Source organism: Barbus barbus, assembly GCF_936440315.1.
Source record: "Barbus barbus genome assembly, chromosome: 31".
NCBI classification, from domain to species: Eukaryota; Metazoa; Chordata; class Actinopteri; order Cypriniformes; family Cyprinidae; genus Barbus; species Barbus barbus.
Genome location: NC_136759.1, coordinates 12,884,019 through 12,903,948, shown reverse-complemented (window position 1 = coordinate 12,903,948; position 19,930 = coordinate 12,884,019). Strand labels below are relative to the sequence as shown.

At 36.9% G+C, this 19,930-nt stretch overlaps 2 protein-coding genes across 4 annotated transcripts in view; both read left to right on the top strand.

Moving 5' to 3' along the window:
- Positions 1-429: 429 nt before the first annotated feature.
- On the top strand, positions 430-8,714 carry ppm1da (protein phosphatase, Mg2+/Mn2+ dependent, 1Da). The gene is made up of 6 exons (XM_079387273.1): positions 430-999; positions 4,282-4,510; positions 5,034-5,158; positions 5,620-5,801; positions 5,886-6,116; positions 7,519-8,714. The coding sequence occupies exons 1-6, from the start codon at positions 519-521 to the stop codon at positions 7,897-7,899; spliced, it is 1,629 nt and encodes a 542-aa protein (XP_079243399.1). The 5' UTR covers positions 430-518; the 3' UTR covers positions 7,900-8,714.
- A 411-nt stretch (positions 8,715-9,125) lies between these two features.
- LOC306851595 (BCAS3 microtubule associated cell migration factor-like) overlaps positions 9,126-19,930 on the top strand; it is a 242,230-nt gene continuing 231,425 nt past the window's right edge. For all 3 annotated transcript variants that reach the window (XM_079387976.1, XM_079387977.1, XM_079387978.1), the window contains exons 1-5: positions 9,126-9,206; positions 9,879-9,967; positions 10,175-10,229; positions 10,460-10,535; positions 11,423-11,529. In XM_079387976.1, coding sequence (XP_079244102.1) covers positions 9,897-9,967; positions 10,175-10,229; positions 10,460-10,535; positions 11,423-11,529 — 309 coding nt within the window. In that variant the 5' untranslated portion in view covers positions 9,126-9,206; positions 9,879-9,896. The remainder of the gene's footprint in view (positions 9,207-9,878; positions 9,968-10,174; positions 10,230-10,459; positions 10,536-11,422; positions 11,530-19,930) is intronic.

The following is a 19,930-nucleotide window of genomic DNA, read 5'->3' as shown; positions in this document are numbered from 1 at the left end:
GATAGATAGATGATAGATAGATAGATGATAGATGGATGGATGGATATAGATAGATAGAAGATAGATGGATGGATGATTGATTGATTGATTGATTGATTGATTGATTGATTGATTGATTGATTGATTGATTGATTGATTGATTGATTGATTGATTGATTGATTGATTGATTGATTGATTGATTGATTGATTGATTGATAGATAGATAGATAGATAGATAGATAGATAGATAGATAGATAGATAGATAGATAGACAGTTTTTATAATTGTATATCATGTTATGGCTATCTCAAGGACTCAAGGTAAATGCACTATTTAAGTTGGTTTGCCAACCGCCATAAAACATCTAAAGAAGAAGGCTCTTCTCAAGGGTCAAATAACCTAGGGCCTCCGTTGACCCCTGAATTGTCATGGTGCTTCTGCGCATGCTCACAACATCGAAGGTAAACAAAGAGGAAAGCGCGCACCCGGCCTCAGTCCTGCCTAAACATTAAGCGCTGCTCTTCTACCCGATCAAAACATGGATGGGATATTTTCATGTCGGGCAAGTATTTATTATGACCAAGGCGGTAGGAAATACATGGAGGACTTAGTGACGATGAAGCAGGAGGATGAGCCGAGTGAGGATGAACTGGACGCCGCCGAACGTGGCGAAATCGCGGCACCAGCAAAAGACCAAAACCCCGACGCTTCGATCCAAGACTCCATCCCCGGGTCTATCACTGTTACCTATGTTCAAGACGATGAACCTAGCTCTACTCTTCAGCAGGCGTCGATGCCCTCCTCTCACCCGTCCAAAAACGCCCGCCGGCCGCCGGCTGTGGCTATGTTCGCCGTGTTCGACGGACACGGGGGTCCGGACGCCGCGCGCTTTGCTCGCAGCCATTTGTGGGACCACATAAAAAAACAAAGAGGCTTTTGGTCTGAGGACGACGACGAGGTGTGCGCGGCTCTGCGAAAGGGATTCATCTCTTGTCACCATGCCATGTGGAAGAAATTACGTAAGTTATGAAATGAAACGCTACATATACACATGTTCTCGTTTAACTCTGCTGTGAAGTCTCTGTCATTTTATGGACGTGCAATGGAAAGAGTCAGGGCGGAGATCTTTTTGAATGAAGGTTGCAACATCAGATGCATCCCGCCCGCCAAAAGCAGTTGCACAACCTCTGCAGGCCACACCAAACAACTAATACATATGAGAACTAGAGTGACAGCACATCAGGGGCCTGTACCATAAAACAAGTTTACCAAATAAGCCAGGCTTATTTCAGTAATTCTGATTTATTTTCACTTGATTTGGTTTCTGAAAGCAAAATTACCATAGCTCAAGCTCAGTCACTGTGGCAACTTATGCTGGCAAACTAACCTGGGGGCTGTTCCATAAACCAAGATTAGAGTATAAGCCAGGCTTATTTCGGTTAGTCAGGCTTATTTTTGGTAGATTCGGTTTCATAAATCAAACTTAAAAAAGTTAAAACTCAGTTACCCCGGCAACTTATGCTGGCAAACTAGCCTGGTCCAGAGCAGGCTAACTGTCAGGCTAAGCTGAGCTCCTCTAACTCTGACCAATAGGAACGCATCGATATTACCACTGACTCTCTCACATACAGTCAGTTTAATTTATTATCGGTCCAAAAATAAAAGTATACAGAAAATACACCTTAAATAATCAAATAAATAAAAAATAGGCTACAACCAACTGTATTTAATGTATTGTGCCCAAAATGTAGGCGAATGACATTTTAACATAGTTGCTACTTGTGCATGCAGTTGATCAGAAGTTTCTAGCCATACAGCCTTTCTCTCTGAATTTATGACAGCTGTACCTTTTATGGTTATTAGAACATTAAAACATTACAATCTAAAATGGCTCTTTAAAGCATTAAAGCATAAAAACACAATCAAAAGTTAAAATCACTTAATTAAAAATGTAAATTTATAATAGAAATCAGAGTACATTTTAACTGATAAGAGGAACACACGTTTAACTCATTTGAGCTAGTGATTAACAGTTGCTGCTATCATAAAAATACACTTATATGTAGTAAAATTCTATGTGTCACATTTAATGTCCAACAACAAATATTTTAGCAGAATGTATATTTTATTCTGAATTCTTGCGCTAGTATTCTATTCTGCTCTGTCTGTGTAGCGCGCATGCGCGCCGCAGCGCTCGTTCTCTCGCATAAGCCTCGCCCACTCCTGACAGCTAAATGGATATATTTGTATGGCTTTCTGACATTTACAGATGTAAAAAATATACCTGTGACGTATCAGTTATGCACTGAGGAAAACACAATGTTTCAAATGCGTTAAACAGCACAAATATTCGCTGTTTGCTATGGTAGATCGATTTGATCCATGATCGACATTAAGGGCTGCTTCAGAATAAGCGTGTACGTCACATTATCCTGACTCACTGAACCTGGATAGCATTAGTCAGATTGCGTGAAGTTGAATTGTCGTTTATGGAACCGCTTTAGTCCCGATTGATTTGTTAGGTTATTTCAAGTCAGGTTTTGGACTTTAATCCCCGCTTTTCTTAGCGTCTTTTATGGAACAGCCCCCTGGTCCAGAGCAGGCTAACTGTCAGGCTAAGCTGAGCTCCTCTAACTCTGACCAATAGGAACGCATCGATATTACCACTGACTCTCTCACATACAGTCAGTTGAATTTATTATCGGTCCAAAAATAAAAGTATACAGAAAATACACCTTAAATAATCAAATAAATAAAAAATAGGCTACAACCAACTGTATTTAATGTATTGTGCCCAAAATGTAGGCGAATGACATTTTAACATAGTTGCTACTTGTGCATGCAGTTGATCAGAAGTTTCTAGCCATACAGCCTTTCTCTCTGAATTTATGACAGCTGTACCTTTTATGGTTATTAGAACATTAAAACATTACAATATAAAATGGCTCTTTAAAGCATTAAAGCATAAAAACACAATCAAAAGTTAAAATCACTGAATTAAAAATGTAAATTTATAATAGAAATCAGAGTACATTTTAACTGATAAGAGGAACACACGTTTAACTCATTTGAGCTAGTGATTAACAGTTGCTGCTATCATAGAAATACACTTATATGTAGGAAATTAAAATTCTATGTGTCACATTTAATGTGCAACAACAAATATTTTAGCAGAATGTATATTTTATTCAGAATTCTTGCGCTAGTATTCTATTCTGCTCTGTCTGTGTAGCGCGCATGCGCGCCGCAGCGCTCGTTCTCTCGCATAAGCCTCGCCCACTCCTGACAGCTAAATGGATATATTTGCATGGCTTTCTGACATTTACAGATGTAAAAAATATACCTGTGACGTATCAGTTATGCAGTGAGGAAAACACAATGTTTCAAATGCGTTAAACAGCACAAATATTCGCTGTTTGCTATGGTGGATCGATTTGATCCATGATCGACATTAAGGGCTGCTTCAGAATAAGCGTGTACGTCACATTATCCTGACTCACTGAACCTGGATAGCATTAGTCAGATTGCGTGAAGTTGAATTGTCGTTTATGGAACCGCTTTAGTCCCGATTGATTTGTTTGGTTATTTCAAGTCAGGTTTTGGACTTTAATTCCCGCTTTTCTTAGCGTCTTTTATGGAACAGCCCCCAGATCAGAATAGTGATTTGCTTACAGAAACAACACCGTAGAAACCTGTAAACTGAGTTGGTTTGCTTAAAGGCGCACGTAGTAATTTTTTGCCAGTTAAAAAGTTTTTCTTTCAAATATAGATATTTTTTAAACTATGTACACTCGCATGAGAGGAATAGTAGTTTTATAATTCTTCTAAAATAAGCTGTTTTCCACGCAGAGCGGGTCGCCCCCTTATGGAGACCCGTGTGTTGACAACATATGACTAGACTGTCCTGCAATTGACTGAGTACCTACATATAATAACAGCACAAAATAATGTTAACTTACTGAATACCTATAAAATGTATGCTCTCAATTATGACCAATTGTAAAACGCATCAATATATCATTGATTCTGCATTAAAACCATGGTTCGCCCAAAAATGAAAATGTTTTTTGTTTATTTACCTTCATTTAAGACCTCTAGGAAGAAAGTTCAAGCAGAATAACTAGTGTCCTTGGGTTCCATGCACTTATATATTTATATATAACTGATATTTTCCAAACATTTGTTTTTTCTTCCACATGTATAACAGAATTAAAATTTTCGTGTGAAACATCCATCTAAAACAGAAAGATGAATTCATCCCTGATCTGTTTTTGAAAACTATATAATCTGCTTTCTTTTAGCGGAATGGCCAAAGACGGTTACAGGACTTCCCAGCACGTCGGGTACAACTGCAAGTATTGTTGTAATACGACGTGACCGTATGTATGTTGCCCATGTTGGGGACTCGGCGGTGGTGTTGGGGGTGCAGGATCACCCCTCTGAAGAGTTCATTCGAGCTGTAGAAATTACACAGGACCACAAGCCTGACCTCCCAAAGGAAAGGGAGAGAATAGAGGGGCTTGGTGGCAGGTGAGTTGTTCTAATAAAACGCAGCTGGATGAGATTATTTTGCAATTTGATTGTAGACTTTCATGTTATCTGCTTTTTAGGTTAACCTTCACAAGTAACCATCCTCATTCTTTTATTTTATGTCAACACTGATCAGGAAAACACAAAATGTTACCCGTTTCTTTCAGCCCTGTGTGTCCACAGTGGTCTGACTGGTTTTTGTTTATGCACCCACAGCTTCAAAAGTGGGACAACATAGCCAAACATGCTCTGGCATTTGTCCTCATTATCATAATCTAAACACAAGCTTTCTTTGTCGTTTAGCCTAAAAGAACATAAAAAGCATGTCAACATGATACAGACCAGCATCCAATGGCCTGTATCAGTCTTGCCCCTTGAAATGTTTGGCTTAGGGCAAGGTTTAAACTCTAGTGAATACGTTTTCAGGCATAGTTTTAGGTAGAGGTACAAGTATCTTTGGTCAGCAGTTTTTCTTTAACTATGATGAGACCCAACACTGATCACTGTCACATCTTTCCTCTAGTGTCATTAAAAAGTCTGGAGTCAATAGGGTGGTGTGGAAGAGACCCAGACTCACACACAATGGACCAGTAAGAAGGAGCACCGTCATCGATCAGATCCCATTTTTGGCTGTGGCCCGAGCTCTTGGTAAGAGGGTTATGATATTTCATTACATGAGGTCATTATTGCTGTTATTATTGTAAAAACAGATTATATTGTTGAGTGAGTTTCAACACATCCAACAAGTCAGCAGAGATTCTCTGTTGTTTTTCAAATTGCAACACACCGTCATGATATTCTCTATTCTTTAGCAATGACAAACATAATGTTGAATTGCAACATAGCCTGTTTAGCTGTTGTCAGGGCTCAACAGTTGCCCGGGGCCCGTGTGAAAGACACTCAGGACAGTTGACGGAATTGTCAATTTATGATGTTTGAATGGACAAATGCATATAAAATTATGTCAGCAAGCTGCTGTATGTGTCTTAAATGTTAATCAAGCAACAGAATAAAAAGAGAGAATCATTCACTGCTCCTGACTGAGCGAACAGTGAGATTTCACTGGTATGTAAAATGTTATAATTTAATGCACCTTAATGTGTCTTCAGGTGACCTGTGGAGTTATGACTTCTACAGCGGGGAGTTTGTAGTGTCACCAGAGCCTGATACTGCTGTTATCAAGCTGGATTTGAAGCAGCATCGTTACGTCATTTTAGGCAGTGATGGATTATGGAACATGGTATCACCACAGGAGGCTGTGTCTATTTGCCAGGAAAATGACAATGCCAAGGTGTATAATTTAAATGTATGCTTTAGGAAAGGTCTTACTTGTCTTTTTAGAAACGTTTGCTTATCTAAATGTTTATTCCAACAGGCAAAGAACCAAAAGGAAAATGTTTCAAATGCTGTTCTGCTCGTAAACCATGCCTTACTGAGATGGCGTCAACGCATGCTCCGTGCTGATAATACCAGTGCCATTGTTATCTGTTTGGAGCCATTCGGGACATCCTCTGAGTGCTTGCCACCTTACGAGACTGTGTATTATCTACAAGGACCAAAGTGTGGCTCCGTTCCTAAATCTTGCACCAACTCTTTGCCCACTCAGGTTAGGAATGTTTCAGATTTTCTATTTTAAGGCATCATAGACCCAAGAATGAAAATTTACTCACACCAGGCTATCCGAGATGTAGAAGTTTGATTCATCATCGGGATATATTTGGAGAAATATATATAATTTGCTCACCAATGGATCCGATGTAGTGAATGGGTGCCATCAGAATGAGAATCCAAACAGCTGATAAAAACACCACAATAATCCACAACAGACTCTGTCCATCAATTGAAATCTTCAGAAGTGAAAAGGTTATAAGAAACAAATCCATCAATAAGGCATTTTTTACTTTAAATTGTTGGTTCTGGCAAAAATACAAGTCCATAATCCATAATAACACTTCCTCCAGGGGAAAAAGTCTATCCTCTGTTGTCCTTTCACATCAAAATCCGACGACATATGTGACCCTGGACCACAAAGTCTTAAGTCGCTGGGGTATATTTGTAGCAATAGCCAAAAATACATTGTATGGGTCAAAATTATTTGGATGTTTTTTTTTTATGCCAAAGATCATTAAGATATTAAGTAAAGATCATGCTCCATGAAGATATTTTTTAAATTTCCTACCGTAAATATATTAAAACTTAATTTTTGATTCGTAATATGCATTGCTAAGGACTTCATTTGGACACTTTAAAGGCGATTTTCTCCGTATGTTGGTTTGTTTTTGCACCCTCAGATTCCAGATTTTCAAATAGTTGTATCTCGACCAAATATTGTCCGATCCTAACAAACCATACATCAATGGAAAGCTTATTTATTCAGCTTTCGGATGATGTATAAGTCTATAAATCTCAATTTCAGAAAATTGACCCTTATGACTGGTTTTGTGGTCCAGGGTCACATATTTGTTTAAAACTGTTTTGGACTATTTTCAGTTGTTAACAGTGCTTGATCTGTGCATATTTCTCTCTTAATTTAGACGAGACGTTTTCACTGACGAAATCTAAATTATGAATAGAGGATTTGTATTTTTGCTGAAAGCAATGGTTTAAAGTTGAAAAAATTAAGATTTTGTTAATCATAATAATGTTATTATGTTAATCACAGGTTGTGGATTATGATGATGTTTTTATCAGCTGTTTGGATGGCACCCATTCACTGTATAGGATCCATTGGTGAACAGGAGATGTAATGCTAAAAGATTTCATATCGATTCTGATGAACAAACAATCTCATCTTCATCTTGGGTGGCCTAAGGATGAAATTTTTGGGGGGAATTTGGTTTATTTTTTGGGCTGAACCGTTCTTTTAAAAATACAACAAAAATATCCATTTAATGAAGTAAGGCCTGCTTCATTTTAGAAGGCGGTTGTTTTTCTTTTGTGTTATATTGTGGATTTTGATTCAAAATAACACCACACTCAAGCTTCATATATAGTTCCTTCTTTTTTAGGTTCCTGACATTCAAGTACAGCTCATCCCGGAGGAGCAAAATGGCAGCTGTGAGACAAGCACAATATTTGAATCATCTTCCGATAGCCATACAAACTCTGAAGACCTGCCTTGTAATGGCTCATTGGAAAATGATGCCCATTGTGACAGAATGCCTATAGGCAAGCGGGTGCTAGAGGACTCCACCTCACCTGTGCTGAAGAAACCCTGTCGTAGTTTGTCCCAGTCCCCTCTTAACGAGTCCTCACGTACATCCTCAAAGAAACAGAGCACACAGTCGTCGGTGAGGAGCGGTGGTGGTGGCAGCAATGGTCAGAAACAGTCTGAAAATGTCCAAGCGCTGCTTCAGCAGCATGGGAAGACTACTGTATGTGTTTGCTGACATGGTCCAATTACAATGCAATCTGTACATTTCATGCTGGACAGTCAGACTCTGATATTAGTTGATATAAGCTACTGAAAAACCAAATAACAATGTAAAAAAAAAAAATCACTCGCTTCCATTCACGACACTCATGTTTTTAGTGTATGTTAGTGTTATGTTGTTATACTTTATATTTAGGAGACTAATGAAAATGTTGTTTGATTTTTAAATGAGTTTTAGTTTTTCCTCCATTATGTTTCCACTGCTCAGTTCTGTTATGCTTCAGGTCAGTCAGCTAGACATCATGGATCAAATAGGGATTTTTGCACTTTAAATTGAATTTGTGCAGGCTTTGTGGAAAACTGGAGGATTGTGGGGAAAAAAGAAAGAAAGAAATTCTATCTTCTGAGAAGATATCTCCCTGAAGCTTATGTCACCTGTTATATTTAATCTTTTTGGGATCAATGTTAGTTTTTTTGTTTGTTTGTTTTTTGTACGTGGTTTTACTGAACAAGGAGAATGGTTCATTTCTAGTGTTCACTGGTAACTTAACCCTGTGTCATAAGGTTTAATGTTAATGTTGTATGCAAGCATGAACTTTACGAATTATGCATTTTGGATTTTAAGCATTATGGTTATTTTAATGTTTCTAAGGATTTCATGAACATTATTTTTTTTTCCTGTGATAGGAGAAATTGTCATTCTAAACTGAAGGTGCTGCTATGCTAAACAGGTTAATAAACAAATTACAATGAAAACTACGTTCTTCAATAAAAAATATTGGAAGTTGTTAAAAGGACAAATAATAAAAAAAGGATTTCCATTTGTTATTTTAATATAACTAGTTTAAATAATTTCAAGACCTCCTTTGACGATAAGAACCATTATACATTCCTTCATAGTTTTCCTTTCTAAAACTTATTTTCATCACGCGATACTTTTCGATGTAAATAAACGCATCAGCGTGACGTGGTGTAACATGCGCGCTTATCCAGATTGTTGTGCAAATTTTCAGATGAGGAGATGCTCATATGAGTGTGAACCAAACAAATATTGCTTTATATAACACTTCATCACGATGTTAATGGTAATTTTAACAACGAGTCAGATTCGTTCAGCGAACAAAAAAAACACAAATAGTCCCTGCCATCCACTATTGGTCAGAAAGGTCCAAGTGCCCACCTTTGTCCTTACACTATTGGCTATCCGTTTCCGAAGCTTATCTCTGATTGGCCAAAGCATCTGTTGTTTCCGCTGCATGTCAGGTTCACTGTGGCGTTTTGTGAGGACCTCTGTTGATCCGAATTCAAAACACAAAACCTCTGGTTAGTACAAATGTCGCATCGTTAAACATTCAACTGCAGATTTCTTACATACATTACATATATATTTCTTTCAGGAAGTGAGAAAAGTTATTGTCATTGCTCAGTTTATGGTGTTTGAAGCGTTGTAATGACAGATAGCGGTATTGGCTAAGCTAACAGACTGTGGAGATAGTTGATATGATGAAATGTTGAACTGGCTAAACTCACAGCTGTGTTTTCTCTGACACACTTTTGATATCCCTTTGGACATTGTCTTAAATGAAATTGTTAAATTTATGGTAAAATGTAACTAAATCAAGAGCTACTCATATTGTTATGATGGTAATAAAGGTATTTACATCTTATAATTTGGTTACTAGTAAATTTTGCTGGAGTTGATTATTTTGTTTATCTCTCTTGTCGTAACAAGTCTGTATTATAGATCGTTTACAGGATCAATACTTAATAGGAATGGGTCTGTTGTGCAGATTTAACTGAGCCAGGCACATCTGTGCCTGATTTGTTTACATCCATCTGCAAGGTGCATGATCTGTAGTGGTGCAGATATCATTTGTAGCCTATTACTTCTGTTGAATTTAGATTAATAATGAGGTCAGAATGATCAATGAGGCATCTCTGCAGTGATATGTATTGCAATTATCATGTGAAAACCATGATGCTCTGCTCCAACAGGATCCTGAGTGGTTGGCCATGGCGTCTGACTCCCCGCGCAGACCGAGCCGCTGTGCTGGTGGGGTTGTGGTTCGAGCACAGGCTGCAACGTAAGACCATAATGGCTCATTTGTGAATGAAATTACAGTTGTAAAGCCAATTCAATGATCAGTATTGTAAATGTTAATATGTTGGTTCTCATAAGCAAAAAGGTGATAAAATATTGCATTGCTGCTCAAGCTTTTAAGTTTAAATGGTCAGGTCTCTTCTTGTGTGGTTATATTATTTTCATGAGGATTGTTTTTACTGTTTTGCAGAGAGCAGTCATACATGGAGAGCGTAGTTACGTTCTTGCAGGATGTAGTCCCTCAGGTAAATGTTTTTTGCTTGGAATTTTGTGTACAAATCTGGAGATTCACTTTTTTTAACGTGTGTTGTAATTTAAAGTCAATGTTGGATTATGTTTAATTTTCAGTGTATTTTTGTTGCAAAAATATTGAGAGCCTATGAAAGACTCTCTTTTTAGACATAAGTAATAGATAATGAGAGCAAGAACAATTTAGTTAGAAAATATCTAGCCTGTATTAATCTTGAATTTTCAGGCATATACTGGGACACCTCCAAATGATGAAAAAGAGAAGATAGTTTGGGTCCGTTTTGAAAAAACAGACATTAATGGTAAGTTTGTGCTGTATGTTTTGATTCACTAAAAGAACAAGCTCATATTTGTTTGTTAGTCAGACTGTATCACATTGGTCATGCTGCATATTTTTGGTTCACTAAAAAGAACTGGCTCATACAAGTCGTCTTTTTTTTGTAAATCAGACTACACCACATTGGTCATGCTGTACTACTTGATGTTGGTTTAAATGTTTTTGAATTAAGTTGTTATGCTCACCAAGGCTGCGTTGATGTTTGTTGTGAAATATTAATATTTAAATGTACTTTTTTTATTTTAATATATTTTAAATTGTAATTTATTCCTTTGATGGCAACCCTGAATTTTCAGCATCCATTACTCCAGTTTACAGTATCACATGATCCTTCAGAAATCATGTAAAAAAAACTTTATTTTACCCCCTCCCAGGATTCTTTGAAGATTAAAAAGTTATAAATAGCAACATTTATTTGTAGTATTTTGTGATGTAAATATATTTACTGTCCCATGTGAGCAATTTAATGCAAAAAAGATTTAACAAGATGTTACACAAATCCTAAATGTGGTTTAGGGCTAGTAGTTCATATTTGATGAGATGACTGTCAGAAGATTAGACATAACTTTCTTAATTGTCCAGTTTTATTGGCACTTGTATTGACAGCCATGATCTTTTTTTACACTTTCTTTTTGTTAGAATAATAAAAACAATGGCGATCAGAAAGGTGCTATATTTTGCCAGCTTTTGAATCATTATTTATGTGTTCCATTGTTCTTATTATCTGCGTCTTGTTTGTTTATTGAGCTGTTTACAACTTACGTCAAGCCTTTTTGAATTACTTGCTTTGTGAATTATTTGTTGTACTTCTGTATCGTTTCTTACAACTTGAGTTTCTTGCCCTGTGTGCAGATGTGGCTCGCTTATCAGAGTTCCAAGAGATGCACGGCAGCGGCACTGACCCACCTCTCTGCTTGATGATTGGATACACTGATGGAATGCAGATTTGGAGCATATCAGTCAGTACATTTTAAATGGTCTCTCTTGCCTGCACTACACAGGCTGCTTCCGACTATGCATACTTGCTGATAATGTAGTAGGCTAAAAATACAATGTGAAAAGAGTAGTATGGCCGAATTCACAGTATTCATAAAAGAGTAGGAAAACATTATTTGGAAAAAACTACTACTTCTGGTGAGATTCTGACATGCACAGCCAGTGGACACTACTATCCTATGAGTCTACTGAAGAGGAGTTGTGATTGGCAGTGAAGTGATGCAACCAAGGCTGTAGGTCACATGACAATGACAACATGACAAATATTCTGGAATGCATTCATACTATATAGAACATATTTTCTAACGGTTGCAAAGTACAGTACTTAGGATTTTTGGATGCAGCCAGCATGTTTTTCCACTCTTTCTGTATGTCATTGACAAAGCAAATGGAAATGGAAATTATTCATTTTGGTGACAATAAGGTGTAGACAGTGAAACTCAGCAGTGAAATCAATACTGTTGTACTGCCTACTACATACTATCTGTTGTATACTGCATTTATTATCCTTTGTTTTGAAAATGAATACGGGAATTTAGAATTTTTTTTATTCCAGTTTGGTTTTTACAATCAATATTCAGTCAAATATGACTCTCAAACGACCTTAAGATTGTGTTTGATATTGCTCAGGTGCTGAGTAATGCTGTGACTCTTTTTCACCACTTGGTGTCGTCATAGACAAAAGCAAGACTGTACCCTGGAATACAGATTTTAGTATTGAAGTTGGGTGAAATTATGTCAAGATGCATGTTAAACTCTGAATCATGTCAAATGTAAAAAATAATGATAACTAAACATGATACCACTTCCCCAGTAAAGTAGTGAAAATGTCAATTTCAATTTAAAAGGTTTCTCAGATTTGCCTGTCTCAGTCATATGGTAATAGAGATAAAGATATCTGTCATATTATGTGATTTGTCACCCTGACTAAGCCTGTATTTTAGAAGTCCTGACAGTTAGCACTTTAGGAACGCGTTACACTTCCTTATGACATGAATTTGGAAGCATCATTACAGACACAACATCTCACACTTTTTGTGAAAGTGTTGAAAGCATCACAGTGTCTGGCTTTAAGTTGCCTGCAAAGTGTTTGTGACAGTTGCTGAGCCGACACCTTCTATAATGGCGTTGAAGGGAGGAGCAGGAGTGGCACTAGTTGTAGTACATTTCTGCATTCCTGTGCATTAGCATCTTGGTGGAGCAGAATCCTTGATGGAGGTGTTGCTGGCTGGCAGGAGAGAGCAGTTAGATTAGACTGAGCTAATTGAAGTGGTGTTGGAGTGGAGGGATGACATGCAGTACACCGAAGGTGTCTGCTTTGCTGTTATCATTAAAGCAGCCCAGTGCATTTCACTTTTTTCTTCCGTGTAGAGACAGGTATTTGAGAAATCTGTGTTGGTGATGATAGTGCTGCAGAAATTGCATGTTTAAGAGTGATTGACTGATAAGGGATGCACAAAATTTTGCATGATATTATTATTAACTATTTAATGTTAAAATAACGTCATCAGTTGATTAGATTAGATTCAACTTTATTGTCATTGCACATGTAAGGTACAGGGCAACGAAATGCAGTTAGCATCTAACCAGAAGTGCAATAAGCAGAGGTACAGGATATACAGTGCCTACAATATGTTACATATGTACAGAATATACAGATAAGGCAGTAGTACTATGGACATAATTTACAATTTTTTAAAATACTATCAGTATGATATACAGATGGGTGATATGAACATACTATACAGATGGATATTGAGTATTTCATTGTTCATTCTTATTTGATTATTTTTTACATTTAGATGATCTTTGTCATCACTTGATCACTTAAAGTAAATCTTTAAAATCACTTTATATTGTACATTGTATTCATTGAACAAACACTTATTTATAAATTAAGCAAGAAACAACTGATTAACGTGAATAACGCTGTGTTTTTCATACTGCACATTATACTGTAATGTTTAGAATTTAGTGATTTATTTAGCTTTAGTTTGAATTTATTTAGAACATAGTATAAATAAAATACATTTTAATAGAGGCCATTTATAAGTTATTAGCCATAACAGTTAAACTAAATATCTGCTTATTCGTACTGGCTTAAGATATAATAATATAATTATCAGGAGATATTATGGAATTTAGATATTATTGCATTAGCCAAAAATCACCTTGGTCAGTTTTCAAGTTCAAGTTAGCGCTTTTTACGATACAAATCGTTGCAAAGCAGCTCTACCGGAAATTAAGTTTCCACAATATATTTATATATTGCAGAACCTTAATATATTTAACTTATGGCAAAATTTGGTAATTCTGTATGTTGTCTGAGCTTTGGCATCCTCTGAGGTCCTCTGAGGGGTTGGCATCATCTTTTCTCAAGTGTTCGGTCATCTCAGATCATTTAAGGGTTGGATCCAGACTGAAGCTTCTGTAATTCCTAGTTACCACGGAATGTTAATCACAAATAGAGACATAATTAGCGTAGCTGCTGTTCCATCATGCAAAAATGATTTGTTCAACCCAAGCTAAAGAATAATAATAATGTACATTTGATCAGATATAACTGCAGTACAAGATTATAAAATGAATTATGTGAATGCTTGGCTACAGAGATGTGTCTTTTAATCTAGATTTAAACAGAGAAAGTGTATCTGAACACCGAACGTTATCAGGAAGGCTATTCCAGAGTTTGGGAGCCAAATGTGAATAAGGTCTACCTCCTTTAGTGGACTTTGCTATCCTAGGTACTACCAAAAGTCCAGAGTTTTGCGACCTTAGGGAGCGGGTTGGATTGTAGCGTGGTAGAAGACAAGTTAGGTATGTAGGAGCTTAACCATTTAGGGCCTTATAGGCAAGTAATAATATTTTGTAAATTATACGGAACTTAATAGGTAGCCAGTGCAGAGACTTGTAAATTGTAATCCAAGAGATTCTGTGTACTGTTTTTTTGGTCCAGTAAGTAATATCTCTGTCTTATCTGAATTTAATAGGAGGAAATTATTGGTCATCCAATCTTTTACATTTTTTACACAATCTATTATCTTAGTTTAGAAGTTTCATCTGGTCTTGTTGAGATATATAGTTGAGTATCATCAGCATAACAATGAAAACTAATCCCGTATTTTCTAATAATATTACCAAGGGGCAACATGTACAGTATATTGAAAATAGCAGAGGACCTAGGACAGGTCCTTGTGGTACTCCATACTTTACTGGTGATAATTGAGATGAGTCCCCATTTAAATGAACAAAGTGGTAGCGATCAGACAGGTAGGATCTAAACCATCTTAAAGCCTGCCCTTGAATACCAGTATAGTTTTGTAATCGATCTATGAGTATGTCATGGTCTATAGTGTTGAACGCAGCACTAAGATCAAGTAATACTATGAGATGCAGCCTTGGTCTGCAGCAAGAAGCAAGTCATTTGTGATTTTAACAAGTGCAGTTTCTGTACTATGGTGAGGCCTGAAACCTGACTGAAATTCTTCATAGAGATCTTTTTTTTTGCAAGAAGGAGCACAATTGAGCAGACACAACTTTTTCTAAAATTTTAGACATAAATGGAAGATTTGAAATGGGTCTGTAATTTGCCAGTTTATTAGAATCTAGTTGTGGTTTCTTAATAAAAGGCTTCATAACCGCCAGCTTGAATGGTTTTGGGATGTGACCTAAAGATAACGATGAGTTAATAATATTGAGAATAGGATTGTGTATTGGCAATAATCTGGCGATACGATACAGGGGTTGCGATACGATACATTGCGATACTGTAAGCAAGGCGATATATTGGGACATTTCTTATTTTAGGAATAGGATATATATTTTTTAGGAAAGCTGTCATTAAGAACACCATCAAGTTCAAGTTGAGCTTTGCCATTCTGATACACGTGTGGACATATAGTGGAATGAAATGTTGTGTCTCGCAGGACCACGGTGCTACATACTAGTTAAACATAAGATAAACATACAGCAATGCAAGTATAAGAGAAAAAGAAGGAAAAAAAACCATCTGACTATACATATACTATAAATACTATAACTACTATACCTAGTTGCCTAGACATACACAAACTGAGACTGTACAAGAACTTTACATATATACTGTACATGAAATTGTGCAAAAGGATAGAAATAAAAATTTTATATATATTTCGTACATTAAATTGTTGTACAGATTAAAGAGAGATTTTGTGGGAAGCAGCGCATAGTGCAAAAAGATTTGTAGTGCAATGCTCAAGTAAACTTTTTTTTTTATTGAGTCTTTGTAGCAGGGAGTGTTCATAGAAAGTGTCTAGTGTGCATATAGTGGGATGAGTGCGTTACTACCACCATATGCAAACCTTAGCAAAAAATAAATAAAAATAGTTTAACCAGAACACACTGGGATCTGCATTTGCAATAATCAGTCCCTATAACATTCAACATTATTGAACCAATTTTTGGACATTATCACAAAAGCCCAAATGGTGCCACACTTCAGCTTATCGAAACGAGAACAATTCTTTCATCCTCCATTACTGGCAGCGAACTATATTACGCTAACATTAGTGGAGTGCCCTGATGATAGTATTTCCTGTCACTGCTTAAGTTCAGAGATGAAAACTAGTGGTCGGGATATGAACTCAAAATGAAACAACTGCCATGAATCTTGTATGATTTATTTATTTATTTTTTTTTAAATATCGATATTCCGTTTTGGAGAATCGATACAGTATCACCAAACAAAATATTGCGATACTCGCGTGTATCGATATTTTCTTACACCCCTATTGAGAAGCGGTTCTTCTGCTACAGGTAACAACTCTTTCAGTAGTTTAGTGGGTACAGGATCTAATAAACATGTTGTTGGTTTAGATGCAATGATAAGTTTATTTAGCTCTTCCTGTCCTATAGTTGTAAAGCACTGCAGTTTTTCTTTGGGCGCTCAAGATTACGAGTTTCTTTCTTGAGAGAATGGGTATAACTGTTGTACCATGGCACAGTACGTTTTTCTCTAACCTTTTTCAATTTGAGGGGCGTAACAGCTTCTAATGTATTAGAGAAGATAGTGCCCATTTTGCTAGTCATTAGTATTACTATATATATATAACTTAACTTAAATATTATTTTCCAACATTTAATTTTACACATTTTGAGTATGTGTCAGTAGGTACTGATACTTTTTTTGTTAAATATAAAATGCATTAAATCATTGGAATATTGGATTGGATTGGATTAATTATGGCCCCTTTTTTCTCAGATTAAACCTTTAAATTCCCTTCACATAAACAATAAATGATAATGAAGGGGTTACACCCATACTCTTTTTCGAAGGACATCCTGGGATTTTTTAATGACTACAGAGAGTCAGGACCTCGGTTTAACGTCTCATCCGAAGGACGGTGCTTTTGTTTACAGTATAGTGTCCCCGTCACTACACTGGGGCGTTAGGACCCACACAGACTGCAGGGTGAGCACCCCCTGCTGGCCTCACTAACACCTCTTCCAACAGCAACCTAGTTTTCCCAGGAGGTCTCCCATCCAGGTACTGACCAGGCTCAACCCTGCTTAGCTTCAGTGGGCAACCAGTCTTGCGCTGCAGGGTGATATTATCGCTCGTATCTCGATCATATCAAGAGCCTAGAAGGCCAGGAGACGGCGACGTTACCAGTTTTTCTTGTCTAATGCTGGGCTTTGTCCTCTGTCTGCTCTACTTTCAGATGCTCTCCACTTTCTAAGAATACAGACAGAGCTGCCGTCTCTCTCTCAGCTCTCCGATTCGCTGAATTCCATCACACAGAGTGGCTGGAGATTAACAAAACTCATTTTATGACCAGCAACTATACTGTATCCATGTGAATGAAATTAGAAACAACCAAAAGGAAAAACAAAAAGAATCCTCAAGTTTGCATATTGCTGTGATAAATAGTAATGTAATAGCTCAGAGGTTGGTGATGGATGCCACCACTAAAGCCGTGTAAAGCAAGGATGAGCAGTCTGGTAATGCACAATGTCAGTCACATTAATGTAAACCTCACAATCCGCTAAATTCCATTATTCCTTTGCCCCATTTGCCAGCCGGGGGTTTTGTTTTGTGGTGGCCCGCGTGCATTAGGCTACCTCTCTCTCTTGTTTTTTCCCCTTCTGTCTCCCATGCTGTAGATGCCATATTAATCTCCCACTTGGCAGCTACAAAGTCTGCACCGAGCGCTTTTAATAAAAACACAACTCTGATCCTGCATTTGAAAAAGCTACTAATTGTCCAAAAGAGTGATCATCCTCTGTGGGCTTATCTTCTTAAGACACATGGATTATGCCCAGTAATGTGATAAAGGACGTTTCTGTAATTTAACACACATAGAGATGCACATTCAGGGCTTAATTCTTAAAACAAAAAGATAGAATAAAAGGCCATAGGGTGTGGGCGCCAATCAAAATATTTCCGCCCTTGCAATGTGATGCGCCACTCCCCAGCTTTGGTTTCACAGATCTCCGGATTTCCACCAGCTTATTACAGTATCGGTATGATAATGACATGATTAAGACTTCATTTGATTTAGGTCTGTATTGTTATTATAGCTCAATCAAATGTAGCTGGCCATTCTACACTCTTAGATGAGATTGAACCTTTAGAGTTCAAAAAATAACTTTAAAGTGCAAATATGAACTTCTAGCTACACTGTAAAAAAAAAAAAAAAAAGTTGAGCCAATTTAAAATAAAGGCAACCAGCTTCAGCAGATTTCTGAGTTTTCTCAACTTGTTGTTTTAAGTTTATACAACAAAAAGTTGAGAATCTCCTTAAAATAAATTAAGAGAACTCAAAAATCTGCTGAAGCTGGTTGCCTTCATTTTAAGTTGGCTCAACTTTTTTTTTTTTTTTTTTTTTTTTTTTTTTTTACAGTGTATCAAAAAGGTTCAAAGTTGAACTTAAAGGTTCTATAATGATCCACTGGTTATTTGGCAGTTATTTTTAGAACCTTTGTTGTTGTAAAAGGTTTATATTAGAACCTAGCATAGTTAAGGCTCTTTCATGAACCTTTTCTAAGATGTAGCTACTGTAAAGACTAGACTGAGTACAGTTAGAACATCATTTGCTTGTTAGTAAATTATTAATTCACATACTTAGTATAAATGAATTTACTCTGGTTCAGTTACTAATTGTGATGTCAGATGCAGTTGTGGCCTCCATCAGTTTAACCAAAATGTTAAGGCTTTGAGTTGACACAATGTGTTTCGTCTGTGCCCCATGACCACCTCACATATCTCTAAATGGCACAATAACCTTTAGGGCACCATGTTGTTGTCACTTTTTAGAACACAAATTAAAAATCAAAGTTCAGTTTTATGTTCATAAATGAACACGAAGCTATTCTGTGTTAAATTGAGAGGGTGAAATTCTTACCCCTAAAAATAAACATTATATTCAATAGGCTATCTTCATATTTTACAACTGTACATCCTTTAAAATTTCACATTCAACCTTCAGATCTCAGATAGCCTACTAATTCAGCTCAGAACATAACAAGTGACCAAAGCTAATTATTTTAAATGAATCTGGTTGGCAAACACCTTTTAGACATGATCAGGTTGGGCACGTTTATATTATTGAGGAACACCATTATGCCATTCTGTAACACTCCTTCAAATGTGTTTAAGGTTTCATCAGCAAGATTTTCTTTCTTTCTTTCTTTCTTTCTTTCTTTCTTTCTTTCTTTCTTTCTTTCTTTCTAGTGTTGTTGTTATCATTATACTATTATTATTACCATTTTGATTATATTGTTTTGATTTTGAGAATAAAAACAAACTAAGCAAAAACATTTAAACCAGGCCGAGGGTTTCTGGGCTTGGTGCGTAACGCAACGTAAAGCACTGAAACTGATTCGCGCAAGGTCAGAGGTCGCGCGGAAAAACCGTTACAAACATTCAAGCGCAAACAGCAGCACTCAGTGGAGCAGCATGAATGGGCCAGATGTGGCCAAACGGGCCAAAACTATGTTGCTGTCTGGATCTGAGGTAAGGCAACAAAACCTTTCAAATAAACTATTATCTTTTTGGAAAAGCTATGAAAATAACGGCTACGTAATGTCATAATTGTGTTTCATAATTAATAAATGTCGACGGGCCACAGAATTGTAGAAAAATTAAGCACACACAATGATAATGTGGCCACAATATTAAGTCAGTTTACCGGTCCAGAGTTAATTATTCCACGTATACCATGGTTACTACACCTGAAGACCTTTTTTCGAATGCTTTATTTCAAGATATTTTTAAAGATTTTAGCCTGCTGCTTTACGAGAACTCGTGTATTGATTATTTTCACCAACAGAGGCTGCGCTGCGAGCCACACTGATTGCTTGGTCATGTGCCGCTAGTTCATTCAT